This window comes from Lepus europaeus, chromosome 5 (genome assembly GCF_033115175.1).
Source record: "Lepus europaeus isolate LE1 chromosome 5, mLepTim1.pri, whole genome shotgun sequence".
Classification (NCBI taxonomy): domain Eukaryota; kingdom Metazoa; phylum Chordata; class Mammalia; order Lagomorpha; family Leporidae; genus Lepus; species Lepus europaeus.
In genome coordinates, this window is record NC_084831.1 from 60,521,404 (window position 1) to 60,536,901 (window position 15,498).

General features: G+C 35.7%; 1 protein-coding gene across 5 annotated transcripts in view; it reads right to left on the bottom strand.

The window, feature by feature from the left end:
* Positions 1-3,567: 3,567 nt before the first annotated feature.
* DEPDC1 (DEP domain containing 1) overlaps positions 3,568-15,498 on the bottom strand; it is a 28,732-nt gene continuing 16,801 nt past the window's right edge. For 2 of the 5 annotated variants that reach the window (XM_062191523.1, XM_062191524.1), the window contains 6 exons: positions 13,224-13,364; positions 11,155-12,006; positions 10,522-10,694; positions 7,881-8,057; positions 5,570-5,755; positions 3,575-4,852 (listed from right to left, as the gene is read on the bottom strand). In XM_062191523.1, the coding sequence (XP_062047507.1) occupies positions 4,712-4,852; positions 5,570-5,755; positions 7,881-8,057; positions 10,522-10,694; positions 11,155-12,006; positions 13,224-13,364 (1,670 nt within the window). In that variant the 3' untranslated portion in view covers positions 3,575-4,711. Of the gene's footprint in view, positions 4,853-5,569; positions 5,756-7,880; positions 8,058-10,521; positions 10,695-11,154; positions 12,007-13,223; positions 13,365-15,498 lie in introns of all 5 variants that reach the window. The other 3 variants (XR_009865925.1, XM_062191525.1, XM_062191526.1) reach the window with 3 other exon arrangements.

Sequence of the window (15,498 nt, forward strand, 5' to 3'; positions counted from 1 at the left end):
AAACTCTTTCCTGCCCTACTCCCCTGTTTTACTTTTTGCCATTTGCATGAGGCTGGGGGGAGGGGGTGGAGGCAGTTCTTGGCCACTCAGATTGACACCAAACTGTTTTAACTGAGTCTCATGGCTGTTGTGCTCTGTAGTCTCAGGATGTGTGCCTGTGTGATGCTGGTGGTGAAAGAGTGAAGAGAGTCTGTCCTGTCACAGTGCAGGTCTCTGCTGATCCCATAGCAGATCTACAAGCTGTGTGTGCCCACACTGGCCTGGAGATAGAGGCCCTTGGGCGTCATCTGGTCCTGAGGTTCACTGCAGCAGGCATGACACTGAATTTCAAGGCAAAGTTCCAAGCGCTAGGTGGAGTTCAGGGAGGGGTGACGCAGGGAATTCCTTTCTGCTTCCTTCAATACGTCTTTCCTTATTGTACTAAAACCAGGAACTGTGTTCTGGGAAGGAGGCTTGGGGCATGAGTAGGGATTCATATTTGTCTCCCAGAGGGGAGATGATCCCTGCAGTCTGTTACTGTCTTGTTCCTTAGGCATCCTGGATGTGTTTTCCCCTGTGGTTAGGAGTCATATCTTTTTGCATGTCTGATAACTTTTGATTGCACATTGTTTCACACTTTGCTGAATGCAGGATTTTATTTCTTGAACACTGCTTTATTAATTTTTGATTTTATTCTTTTGAGCAGTGGATGTAATAACTTGAAGATCAATTTGAACATTTTGAGCTTTGTTCTTAAGATGTTAGGATGAATTCTTGGCAGATTTTTTAATAACACTATTAAAATGGTCTGACTACTTCTGAGAATGCCATCCTATGTCCCATGTAACCCAAACCCTCTCCGTTCTGGCTGGTGGGAAGATGAACTATTTCCAGCTCTATTAAGATTCAGGAATTGTTTGGTTTACTGCTTTCCAGTCCTTTTTCTTGGTCTTGTTAATTACTAGGCATTATTTTTTTCTAGTTTATGCTAAACAGTTACTGAATAAAAACCTGTAGGGAACTACTCTATATCTCTGGAACTGTTTTTTCTTATTGCCACTCTTCAGTTATCTCAAACTCAGTCATCTTTAATTCTTCAAAACGGTGAGATCACTGGGCTTTATCTTGGTTCCTCCACCTGACAACTTCGTGCAGGCAGTAAGATGGGACAATCACAGGGCCCACCTCCTTTTTCCTTTTCTCAGAGATCACAGCCCTGTGTCATCTGTAATATACTATCTAAAAATAGTTGCTTCACATAGTGTGGTTTCTTGCTTATACTTGAAGCTAGTTTTGATGCAAGAATTATGTTTTTATAAGATCAAAAGTCAATATTGCTTTCTCTTAAATGTCTCAAATAGCCTGTTTCCTCGACAAAGATTCTGACAGAATTTTAAGAAAGATAAAACCAGCCAAAATGTATTTAAATTCTGAGAAAATATTCTTAATGAGTTAATTTTAAGTTTTATAAAAAGTCTTTTAGTTTTGCTTTAATGTGTTTATAGCTACTTAGGGAACTGATTTTATACCTTCAACTCAGTTAAGTATTAAAACTATCCTTTCTTTCCAAGTGCTTCAGTAACACACACACACACACATTTTACCTTCAAAGGGTGGCATATCTGGAGAAGGTACAATTACTAGGATATAAAATTCCAGAACTATCTTTAATTTCATTAAACATGTGTTAAAAAATACTGATAAATTAGAAAATATATTAAATCAGGAGGACAAAAATTTTAAAGGAGTTTTAATCAGTGGTGATCTTAAGCTCAATACAAGATGAAATGACTTTGGAATTGGGCTTGCTAAATTTAAGATTTACTGCACTGTCTTTATTGACTATTGTTAATAACTTGGTTATGTAGATGTTCTTACTCACATTTTCTAAATCAAGAAATTTAGTTTAACTTTTCCAAAGACAGAAAGGTAGTCAGTAGGAAGTTTATATGTACTTTCCACTGCTAAATGCTACATACCTAACTGGACAATGTGGGGAGAATGGTTCACTATTTGACACCAATTAGTAGCAGTTATTGGGGATGGTGGTGGAAATAATTTCTAGAATCAGAATCATAATTTATAAAAAAAAGAGACATTATCTCATCTGGTGAAGCCTGTGTACTTCCCAAAGTCATAATATTTGACACCTCTCTTTAAACATGCAATATCCTTCTCATCCCCATTTTACTCAGAGGTTGACTTTGATTTCCTGAAAAAGCAAAGGCAATTATAATTTTTACATAAAAGCAACATCAAATCTAGCAATCAACCCACCTATATTTGAACTTAAACTCTGCCTTTCCTTTTATTAGATCTTTTTACGCTCCAGTCTTGGCTAGGTCCTTTCCTTAAGCACATGGAATCCAGTGCTCTTTATGCTCACACAATTTGCTTCTGACAATATTTTCTCCTTACTAAATTTTTCCTCTCTAGGAGATAAAAAAATCTTCAACCAGTGCATACAATCAAAACCTTTGTCTCATAACTAATAGTAAGAGTTACCAAGTGTTAATTTTTCTTTTGGTTTGTCTGCCCAAAGCAATTGACTTTTTTTTTTTTTTTTTTTAAGATTTATTCATTTATTTGAAAGGCAGAGCTGCAGAGAGGCAGAGGGAGAGAGAGGGAGAGAAAGGGGGAGAGAAAGGGGGAGAGAGGGGGAGAGAAGGAGCAAGAGAGGTCTTCCATTTGTTGGTTCACTCCCCAAATGGCCAAAACGCTGGAGCTGGGCCAATCTGAAGCCAGGAGCTGAGGGCTTCCTCCAGGTCTCCCACACTGATGCAGGGGCCCATGGACTTGGGCCATCTTCTATTGCTTTCCCAGGCCATAGCAGAGAGCTGGACTGGAAGCAGAGCAGCTGGGACTTGAACTGCCACCCACATGGGATGCTGTCACTGCAAGCGGCAGCTTTACCCAAACACCACTGTGTCAGTCCCAAGGAGCCTACTTTTTGCTAACATGTCTTTTAGTGTTCTAATTAGGTGTTTCTAGTAATAATATACAAAACTGCTTACTCTATGGTAAACAGTGTGCTAAACACTTTACATGTATTATCCTATTAATCCTCATAACAATTCTAAAAGTATAATTATAATCTTCATTTTAGGTAAGGAAACTGGGGCTTAGATAAGTTACTAACTTATCTGAGGTTACTACTGGTAAACAGCACAGCTAGAGTTCATGTTATTAAAGTGCCACGCAAGTACTTTATAATCTCAGTTGCATGCCCACTAATGCAAATGAAAACTTATTATCGTTTATATTTATGTATTTAACTTCAATAAATACAAAAGTAAAATTAAATTGTTATATAAACCACAATAATTTTTATCTCAATTTCCAACGTGATTTAAATTCACAAATCTTTAAACAGGCAAAGTTTTAATATACAAACATATTGGAAACAATTCTAATTTGGTACAAAAATTTTATAGACAAACCTTCTGAGCTAAATGTACATTTATCACTTTGTGCATACTTTTTATGCAAAATAATGGAATATATTCTACAAATCAATGGTATGAAATTACAATGAGAAATTAGAATAGTATTAAAAATTAACTATTACATTGTTGATATTATATATTTCTTTATAACTTAAGATATACATTTTATAACAATCAGAGTAAAAAGTAAAAAAAAATTGTGAAAATGGAAGAAAAATTTGCTTGATGTTTGTAATAAGTAGGAAACTGAGGAATATTGTGTTAAGAAGAGAGGTCTGCATACTTGGCATTTTCTTTCAATGGAAAAATAGTTGGTGTGCCATTATCTTTACATTTTCTTAGGACACTGATTCTCAAAGCTGGTTGAATACTGGAGTCACCTACAGTTTTATAAAAGTACCAATACCCAGTTAATACTCCTAAAATTCACATTTAATTGGCATAAGGTAGTTCCTGAGCATATAAAATTCTCCCAGGTATACTACTTTGAGATCCACTAGCTTACAGAACTGTTTCATAATCATAGAAGTCAGTCTTTACTGAAGGATTCCTCATACCCTCATTTTAGTAAGTGCACTGTTATTTTAAGCATCTGATAGGTATATCCCTTGATTAGAAAATAAATACCTTAAGAGATTCTTATGCTTCATTGTCTTCACATATCTGGAACAATGAAAGGCACATAGCACTGATAAATAAAAATCTTTTGAACTGAACACATGATTGCCTTACACTTATTTTATCCTCTAACTTCTAGTAAATTATGAACAAAATTAAAAAGATTAAAATACATAAAGTAGCTGGAGAATGCTAAAGGCAATACAAAATATTTAGACATATTTTAGGCATACACACACATAAATAGAGCAAAAGTAGAAAGAATGTGTGAGAGTGCAACATTTATAGTTGAGAATTCATTGAACTTTCAGATATTTGTCACATTCTTACAGGTACAAATACAAAGAAGTAACTCTAAACAACTGGTTTGTTACCTAATATCCATCAGCATGTGTATATGTAAGTTCTCCTTTAAAAACAAAATTGCTGCTTATTCTTGATGAACATTTCCGGTCAAAATATTTGGTATCACTTAGTGTTATGTTCTCTCAGTTGAGATCTGGTAGCTTCTCAGAAGTCTCACATTGATCAACAACTATGTTGGCACTTTGTCGCAGAATGTATTTATTTAGGGATAGCTTTTTAATACCAGGCTTCCTTTGTAATAGAATCTCAGATATGGCTTCATTTATCAAAGTTCCACAAATATTAGATAATTATTAATTCAGTTAGTATCTTAGACTACGAAACTTTGGTTTTCTTAAAATCAGCATTGGTTGCTTGATTGTAGGTTTGTCACCAAACAGTGCTGCTTCACTCTCTGTGGTTGGAAATCTCTTCTGATATATTATGGGATATTCCTTCTGAAACTGAAAATGAGGTAAAGAATTAGAGGGTATTTAACATTATTTCCTTAGCTGAAGCCAGTATTGAGTATTTTATAATCAAATTCTGTCCCATTCTCAAAAAATGCATTTTAGAGATGATAATCCTTTCATTTTATCCTTACCTTTGTCTTTTCTTTCACAAGAAACGTACTCCCTAAGATCACAAAGATTCTCAATTAGTATTAACATTTTAGGATTCTCTTCTGCTGTTAATTCTCTCCCCTAAATTCCAGGTCTTCTTTCCCAATTCTAATTTTCCTAATTCTAGTGTAGTTCCTAATTTTTTGTTTGTCTCAGACTTGGAATCAGACTTGTCAGAGTCGTGTGACTACTGGGTTTTATTAAGAGCTAAAAATCCTAAGCAGTAGTGATGAGTCACTCAAACGTATATATTATAAGCCAGATTCTGTAATTTCTTTTCAAGGTCAGTATTGAGCAACAATACAAAATGTCAGCAGTAGAGACCACTACTACTAGTATTATTATTTTAAAACTCAGGATGAAGAATAAAATCAGAGGGGTATTCAAATATTTTAGACTTAGTTTAATGAACACACACAATACAGAAAAATATCCTATATATTCAACACCTTAAATCCAATATATTGAAGAAATTAGATTACAAATATTATTATTAAATAACAACCAGTGACAGTGTATTAGAAAATACTTGAAGGCGAATTTTCTCATTTTACTTACTTGTTTTAGTTTTTTCCTTTTCTCCTTCAGAGGTAAACTTTTGTCTTTAATAATATTCTCTAAAAGTTCTGCAATTGCAGCTTGAGAGGTAGAAACTTTTTGTTCATCAAATTCCTGAGTACTAATCTGCTGACAGTAAGAATAAGTTGGCAAAGGAGCAACTAGTACATCTCCAGGATTTTTAATCTGTAGTAAACAGAATGATATAGAACGAGTCTGTTAATTCTGGTTACATTCTTATTTAGTAGTATTCTTTTGATGGGATCTGGTAACTATTATTTTTATTATTATTTTGCCAGTAATCAAACATTCAACACATCCAGAAAACCATATGCTAAATCCTAGTTCCATAATCCAATAGTTTCTTAAGTTTTCTTATTATTGAAATGCAAATTACATTAAAATGTATCTAAAGTATTTAGCATGTAATTAGCACTAAAGAAAGGTAGCTGTTAACATAATTACTTCTGAAAACTTTTTTTTTTTTAAATTTTAGAGGCAGAGAAAGCGACCAAGAGGCAGGTATACCAAGAAAGCATGCTCCCATCTGCTGGTCCACTCTTTAAATTTCTGCCAACTGCTGGGGCTGGGAAAAGGGCAGAAGCTGGGAATGCAATGTAAATCTCCCATGTGGGTGTCAGGATCACCATCATCACTGCTTTCTGGGTCTGTACTGGCAGGAAGCAAGAGACAGGGGCTGTTGCCAGGAATCAAACCGAGGCACTCTGATATGGGGAACAGGCATCTTAACTGCTAGCTAGGCTAAATGACTGTTCCCAATGATCATTACTCTTAATCATGGATTTTATTCTTTTAGCTATAAAATGACAATCTAAGTGATTTTTTAAAAAAAGATTTATTTATCTGAAAGGTAGAATGACAGAGAGAGAGAGAGAGACAGAAGCATCTTCCATCTGCTGGCTCATTCCCCAAATGGCCACAACAGTCAGGGATGGGACAGGCTGAAGCTAGAAGTTAGAAATTTCATCTGGGTCTCCTTCGTGGATAGCAAGGACCTAAGTACTTGAACCATCATCTGTTACCCTCTTAGGTGCATCAGCTGGTTCTGAAGAAGAGAAGCAGGGACTTGAATTGGCATTCTTGTTAAGGATGTTGGAATTCCAAGTAGCACTGCACCACAATACCAACTCCCTTAAGTGATTTTTAATTAATCTAACAATATTAATCTAATAAAATTAATCTAACAATATTAATATTCCTGGTAATAAAGTATCCTTGTTTTTGAGGCCCAGGGTTATCGGCAGAACCCGTAACACCAGTTGATAAAAGAAAGAAATTAAAGGGGATATTCATAATTATTATAAGCTAGGACAATTATTAGAATTGCACATATGGGAAAAAAAACATGAACACGTGTGTTGCACAGCCCAAGACTGTGCATCTTTCAATCTTGGATGCTCAGTATTTCTTCTCTCCTCATGGCAGTTCCTTCCCATTCCATCCACTCTGCTCACACGACTTGTGAAGAACAGATTCTCCCTCAATCTATAGAGACAGTCACAGCATGGCTCTCTCTCCATCCTAGTCATCCTTAACTTTCCAAGGGATACACCTTTAACATAGATTGGGCCAATCAGGAGTTCATACCTAGAGCTTTTCAAAATGGAGATAGAGGGGCATCTGTTTTTCCCTACTGATTTCGAATGTAAGGCTGTGACATATAAACTTGTTTTTTTTTTTTTTTTTTTTTTTGGCAGGCAGAGTGGATAGTGAGAGAGAGAGGGACAGAGAGAAAGGTCTTCCTTTTTCTGTTGGTTCACCCCCCAATGGCCGCTGCAGCCAGCGCGCTCCGGCCGGCGCGCTGTGCTGATCCGAAGCCTGGAGCCAGGAGCTTCTCCTGGTCTCCCCTGCGGGTGCAGGGCCCAAGGACTTGGGCCGTCCTCCACTGCACTCCCGGGCCACAGCAGAAGAGCTGGACTGGAAGAGGAGCAACCGGGACAGAATCCGGTGCCCCGACCAGGACTAGAACCTGGTGTGCTGGCGCTGCAGGCGGAGGATTAGCCTATTGAGCTGTGGTGCCGGCCGACATATAAACTTTCATTGGCCATATTTTCCATCATTGTGAAGGGGCCATTATTTAAATATAGGACCAAGTTGGAGCTAACATATGCAGGAATGGAAATAGAGTTCTAATGCTATTTAAAACCTCAATTTTTTCCTACATTCCCGACTTTCAGAGGTTTAAATGTCTCTCAGAGGTAATAATGTCTCTCTTTTTAGGTTAGTTTAAGATGAGTTTGCCACTTGCAAATGAACGATGCAGAGAATTTTAAGAATCAAAAATTCCTACATGGCCCTTTTTTAAGTAGTCAAGATGTTTCTCCACTGCAGTCTGTAAGTAAGACGGTACTTGGAGGATTTCCTGATGATGATCCATTAAGAAAGAAACTAATCTTGCAGCAAGAAGTTCATCAAGATCCACTTCTTCAGCACAGCATAGCACACACCGTGAAAATGTATGTATCATCTGGAAATATATGAAAAGATGTGAATTAAAGCCTAGTTTCATATAAATTAAAATGTCAATAACTTTTAGGTAGCATTATGTGAAGTACTGAGATAAAGAGATAGGTAGATTTCAGCTCAAAAAAATTTAGCTCAAAAATTTTAGTTAAACAAATAAGGAAAATAATGTATTACAGTTAGAAAGAATACTACAATGCTTAAGCCCTTTTAAAAGTCCTAAGTCTTTTCTTAATATAATTCCAAAGGATGATAAAATGCTTAGGTTTTCCTTTAATTCTGTTGCAATTTTACTAGTAAATACTATAGGTTTTATTTTATTTTTTACCATAGGTTTTATTATACCCTACAGATGTGTTACTCAAGGTTAAAGATCATTAGAGAACAAAGACTTGCTATATTAAATGAATCCCACAAGAACACAAACCAGGCAACTCTATGACATTTATATTCATTAGTGGTTGTAAAGTTGATCTTTTTCAAACTCTAGAAAACAGTTTTTAATCCTTATTGTTTTCTTTAAACAGCAATTCCATACAAACATTTTTTAATTGCATCATAAGGAATGTTTCAATTCTGGGATAAATTTGGTGTTTTAAAAGTCATTACTCGGGGCTGGTGCTGTGGCACAGCGGGTTAACGCCCTGGCCTGAAGTGCTAGCATCCCATATGGGCGCTGATTTGAGACCTGGCTGCTCCACTTCCAATCCAGCTCTGCAGTGGCTTGCGAAAGCAGCAGAGGATGGCCCAAGTCCTTGGGCCCCTGCACCCACGAGGGAGACCTGGAAGAAGCTCCTGGCTCCTGGCTTCAGATTGGCACAGCTCCGGCTGTTGCGGCCAACTGGGGAGTAAACCATTGAATGGAAGGCCTCTCTCTCTCTCTCTCTCTGCCTCTCCTCTGTGTAACTCTGACTTTCAAATAAATAAATTAATTTAAAAAAGTCATTACACTTAACTCATATCTGTGTAAGTCACTATACCATACACGTACACACACATCTCATTCTAAGATATTAATAAGGCCGGCGCCGTGGCTTAACAGGCTAATCCTCTGCCTTGCGGCGCCAGCACACCGGGTTCTAGTCCCGGTCGGGGTGCCGGATTCTATCCCGGTTGCCCCTCTTCCAGGCCAGCTCTCTGCTATGGCCCAGGAAGGCAGTGGAGGATGGCCCAAGTCCTTGGGCCCTACACCCGCATGGGAGACCAGGAGAAGCACCTGGCTCCTGGCTTCGGATCAGCGAGATGCGCCAGCCGCAGCGGCCATTGGAGGGTGAACCAACGGCAAAAAGGAAGACCTTTCTCTCTCTCTCTCTCACTATCCACTCTGCCTGTCAAAAAAAAAAAAAAATTAATAAAATTCTATTTTAAGTATTTTGAACATAGAAGATGATCAGCACATTTACTGAAGTGAAATATTTTTAGTTTTATTCTATGAGTCATACAGATTTTTTCTATATCCTTCCAAAGCTCAGCCCCTTAGTTTAAGTTTTTTTTCCTATATTCTTAGCCTGGTAGACCTCATTTACTCAGAGCTTCAAATACCATCTCTGTGTGGATGACTCAAGAAGTCTGCCCTCTGCCTTGACCTTTCCTCACCATGCTTGCATGTCTAATATTCTATTGGCTATACTCCTTTCAATGTTCTATAACCTCAAACCCAAAAAGTATAAAATGAAAATTATAACCTTCTCATTCATACCTCTCAAAACAGCTTCCCCTATAAAATTCCTGTTTTCTAATAGTGCCATAATTACTAAAGAGTAATAATTCTTACATTAGGTTTATCACCGTTAAAAAACTGTCCTTAATAATGAGAAGAACAGAGTATAGCTTCAATTCCTTGCCATGATACCTCTTGTAAATTAAAACTGTAGTCTAAAGAAGTAGCAGTTCTTAAAGAGTGAGAGGGAGGAGGTGGGACAGAAAAAGAGAGACTATTTCATAGGTTCACTTCCAATCAATGAGACTGTTTGGCAATAATGTCTCCCAACTTCTAGTTCACACTGACTTGCTACCACAATTTATCAAATACAACTTTCCTATCAGTGTATTTTCTGAAAAACTTTGGTTGACTGTGAGTACTAACTGAACTTTTAATTAGTTTTCTACTTCCACAGTTATATGACATAAGCTTTCAAGAGTACCTATCTCTCTTCTTTTCCCACCAAACAGAACCAGTACAATGCAACATAATGTAGTCTCTCTGGGTCATTCAGTATGAAGGATGATTTAGGAGGTAAAGTCTTGGTCAAGATTAACATCAATTTGAGAAAGCCTAACAGATGGATCACAAAACATTAATCCACAAAATTATGCTGCTAGGAAAGATTAGACTTTTAAAGAGTCTTTTTACCCAAGAACCTAGGACTTGAAGACTAAGATATTACTTGAGAAGTACTCTTGGATAGTTTGGCTTTTTTATTTGTTTGTAAACCAAGGCTTATTCTTTCCATAAGAAATCTACTTACCAATGATCTTGTACCCATAGCATCATGAAGTTTGGGCATGTCAACATTTTGACTCATTCTGGAAACCATGCGCATTAAAAGTTGAAGTTTCCTCCGATTTGGTGGGGGAAGTAACAAACAACATAACTGTAGTGCACTGATGGCCACCCTCTCTAAATGAGGTTGCAGTAAACCTAGAAAGCAAAGTCACCCCATGCCCAAAAAAAAAAAAAAAAAAAAAAAGATCAATGACATTGGTAGTTTTCATACCATCAATTATAAGGCTACATTAAAAAAAAAAAAACAGAGGTAACATAGTATCTTAGTATTTCTTTTAACTATGTCTAGAAATGTCTACATTTCCCCAAAATATGGTAAGATTCTTATTATGCTTTTCACAAACTATTTCTAAGCATGAAAATTCTTTACTTTTTGCAAGCAAAGTGACTCAGAATAAGTGAACTTGAAGGAAAAGAAAATAAGTGCTTTAGGTAAGTATAGTAAGTCTTGGTTACACATGACAAGTCTTTCACAATAATTCATTTTTAAGGAAAAAAAAATAAAGCAATTTCAGAGAAGAAAAGCGAGGGAAGCAAAACATAGTTAGTAAATAACAAAAGTTAGCACTGCATGCATTGAAAGCAACAACCTTACTTTGTGTGCCAGTCAACATAGAAGAAGATGGAGGTAAAGAATTTCCTGAAAGTTCTATAGTGCTTTTGCAGAGTCTTTTATTGATTGTGATACTAGACTCTTGGAGTTCACTTTTCATAGCTGTTTGTACATTTGTGCTGTCTTGTCCAAGACTTGGTTTCATGATAATTTCAGCTACTGGTGTATTGATACAACTATTCCGTCTTGTACTACTTCTTAAAAGCAAACTCTGAGATCTACAGAGCTGTTTTGACTTGCATTTCCCATTACATAATTCCTCTTGGTCTTGAACAGTCAAAGCAGAGGTTCTTTTGAAACCAACACAGCGTGCCTTTTGAATGCTTTCTTCTGATTGAAGATTCAACAGGGATTCCTGTTTGGGGTTAGACTCTAAAAACTGTGTATCATTTTGTCCTTCAATGTTCAGAACAGACTGATAGAAGACACTGGATACCTCTTTATTTGAATTCCCTGGCAAATCTATAATTCTGTCCATAGAATAGCACCGTGGTTTGATGTTAGTGGAGAGATCATGCATGCTACTTAAACCTACTAAATTATGACAACTTCCTCCTACTGTGTCATTAACACTGGCTCTTCTGTTTCTTAATTTAACTAGCTGCATTTTCTTAGCACATCTTTCTTGAAATCCTTGATCACTTATTGGCAGTCTCTCAGTAGAATCTGATTCTTCTTTGTTTTTGTCTTTATGAAGTAGACTGAGAAGAAGACACTCAGTTGATTTGAAGGTATTCAAATTGTTTATGTGATGAATTTTTGAAGACTGTGGATCATCTTGTTTTTTATGAATCCCACTGGGTCTATCTGAAACTGTGACGTAGCCACAAACAGCTACCAGAAAATGAAACAAAAATTAAGATGCAACTGTATGGCAATAGACACAAATAAAAACTATAGTAAAGTTAAAAAAAGCGCATCAAGATAGTATATATTGTTAGTATAGTATAAATAGCAGTTGCTTAATTCAGAAGCCACTTAAATAGGACACATGCAACATTCAGTTACAAAAGTGCAAGGCTAGTGGTTTGTCCATTTGTGATATAAATAATTTTAATAAACAGCATAATTAAATGAATTGAGCCAGAATGCTTTAAAAAATATCTCCAGTTGGTCGACAAGTACTAGAAATTTCTCAATTATAAAATAAGTATGATAATAAAACATTTATATATACATTTGCTTTTTGTTCTTGGTTTCTGGAGTTTAGCTCCTAAAACTCCTGGAATGTCCTGAGTGATGAAAATTTATTCATAACGAGTCTATCTGAGCATACCTGAGTTTATGCTCAAGTGTCTCACGGTGGGCTGTGATTAGAGGATTGGGACTTCTAGCCCCCAACTACAACTTTCTGGGAGGGGGAAGGGAACTGAAAATGTGTTTTGCCATTGGTCAATGACTTAATCATTTAGGTCTAGGTGAAGTGATTATATTTAAAAGAACAAAGCTAAGGGAATTCCTGGATTGATAAACTCATTGATGTGCTGGGAAGGTGATTTGCCTGGAAAAGGCATGTAAGCTTTGTACCACCCCACCACTATAACTTGTCCCTTGCATCTCTTCCATTTGATTCTGAATTCCATCCTTAACAAAAATCTGATAGTCATAAGTAAATTACTTCCTTGAGTCGAGTCCTTGAAGTGAATTACTGAAACCGAGGAACCCTCAAATTGGCTGGCCATAAGTGTGAGTAACTTGGAAACCTTATTTGCAAGTGACCTCTGAAGTGAGAAGACTTTTCTGGAACTGAGCCCCAAATCTGACCACGCTTTAAATATAGATTAACCTGTTGACTTTAGGTAGTTGGCGGTGGAATTGAAATGAATCAAAAGACATTCAATTAACATTGGGGAGAATCAGTGTTGGAATGATAAATCTGAATCACTGGAAAATGACACAATAATACTAGAGTATCATGAAACTTTAAAATAATCTATAGACTATTACTTTCACGTTTACCAGTGTTGTTCTCTTTTAGCTCTTTTAAACTATGGGAAATGAAAACTTAAATAATAAAATGAATTTATATAATAAATAAAATCCATACATACCCAAAATGTTTACAAATAACTCATAATATTCAAATGTAAGTAGAGGTTCAGGAAGATCTAGAAAATAATCTGCAATTGTTCTGAATACATCTCGTTCAAATCCAACATAAGTTGGATTACTCATATCATTACTTCTTGGCCCTAAGAAATATAAGGTAAAAGAAACAGGCAAAAATATATTTTAACTTAAAAACAATTTTAGGTATATTTATAAGAAGAACAAAACTTGTATTTCATGTAAAAGCTACATGTAACAATACATTGCTATAATCCAAAACTAAACAATCTGTACATCTTTCTTTTTAGAAATCACTGTAAGTCAACAGCTAGCATTTTGTTTTTAATATCTACATACCTGAAAAATTTTACATAAAGAAAAATTTTACATGTTATTTTGAAAGTATTAGGGAGACCTAATAAGATTTTATTGTAATTCATTTCATGAAGCAAAGAATATTTGGGTAATGCAAATAATTCTTCCAAATTGCTTTTGTAAATTTACATTTACATGACTGAATTTTTACTGATCAAGCATATCCTGAATGAATTTCAATACAATCTTTATTTTTTATCATATATTTATTTTTACAATCTTTGTTACTTAGGCTTAACAAGACTATTGAAACAATCATGACTACTCTAATATTTTTCTCAGAAGTAGGATCTGATTTCATTTTACAGGTAAGAAAATGGGAGCCTACAGTAATTTGACTAAGGTTAAAAACCCTTGATAGCAACACCAGAATTAGAACTTAACAGCCGTGTAAACACAGCAAGAAACAGAACTTTTTAGGTCCAACAATATTTAATGTGTGATTCAATTATGTACACCAGAATTATCCTATATGCTTATTGAAAATATAAATTCCTGTGTACAGATCTAAATCTATGCAGATAGTTAGTAATTTATTGACCTAGAAATGTTTGCTTCTAGTTCACTAATTTAGTGTTTTCCAAGCATTGACTTGTAAACCTTTACTGCAAGAAGTTTCTGTGACATGATTAAAGACAGAGCTTTTTTTTTTTTTTTTTTTGAATAAACAAAATGGATACAGCATTTGGCCAACTATTCAAAAACAAACAAACAAAAAAACTAGGGAGAAGACCCAAATCCATAAAATCAGAGATTAAAATAGGAGATGTAACAAAAACAATAAAAAGAATCATCAGGAAATACTACAAAGAGTTGTATGCCAACAAATTGGGAAACCTAGAACAAAATGGATAGACTCCTGGACATATACAATCTTTCAAAATTGAGTCCTGAAGGCATAGGAAATCTAAAGAGACCAATAACCAAGACAGAGATTGAATCAGTAATAAAGACACTCCCAATTTAAAAAAAAAAAAAAAAAAAAAGCCAAAGATCGGATGGCTTCATTGCTGAATTTCATTCAGCAATTCATAATTTAAATTCTACCAGACATTTAAAGAATTAATTCCAAATCTTCTCAAGCTATTCAAAACAACTGAAAGGGAGCTACTGCTCTCAAATTCTACCTAGGGAGCCTGCCTCATCATAATTCCTAAACCAGAAAAAGGTAGGACAGAGAAAGAGAACTATAGGCCAACATCCTTGATGAACATAGATGCAAAAATCCTCAACAAAATATTAGCTAATTGAGTCCCAAAACACATCAGAAAGATCACTCACCTGGACCAAGTGGGATTTATCCCTGGTATGCAGAGATGGTTTAACATTCACAAATCAATAAATGTGATATATCATATTAACAAAAGGAAAACACCCTATGATTATCTCAATAGATGTACAGAAAGCATTTGATAAAATAAAACATCCTTTCATGAGGAAAACCTTAAGCAAATCAGGTATAGAAAGAACATTCCTCAACACAATCAAGGCAATCCAGCATCCTACTGAATGAGAAAAAGTTGGAAACATTCTAAGATTCAGAACTAGACAAGAAAGACCACTCTCATCATTGCTATTCAATATAGCCCTGCAAATTTCAGCCACAGCCAACAGGCAGGAAAAGGAAATCAAAGGGACAGAAACTGGAAAGGAGGAAGTCAAACTATCCCTATTTGCAGATAACATGAATCTATATATAGATGATCAAAAAAACTCAGAGAGACTATTGGAACTCATAAGTGAGTTTGGTAAAGTGACAGATATAAAATTAACATGAAAATCAATAGCCTTTGTATACAACGATAATTCCATGGCTGAGAAAGAACTTTTAAGATCAATCCCATTCACAGTAGCTACCACAAAATTAAATACCTTGGAATAAATTTAACCAAGGACGACAAA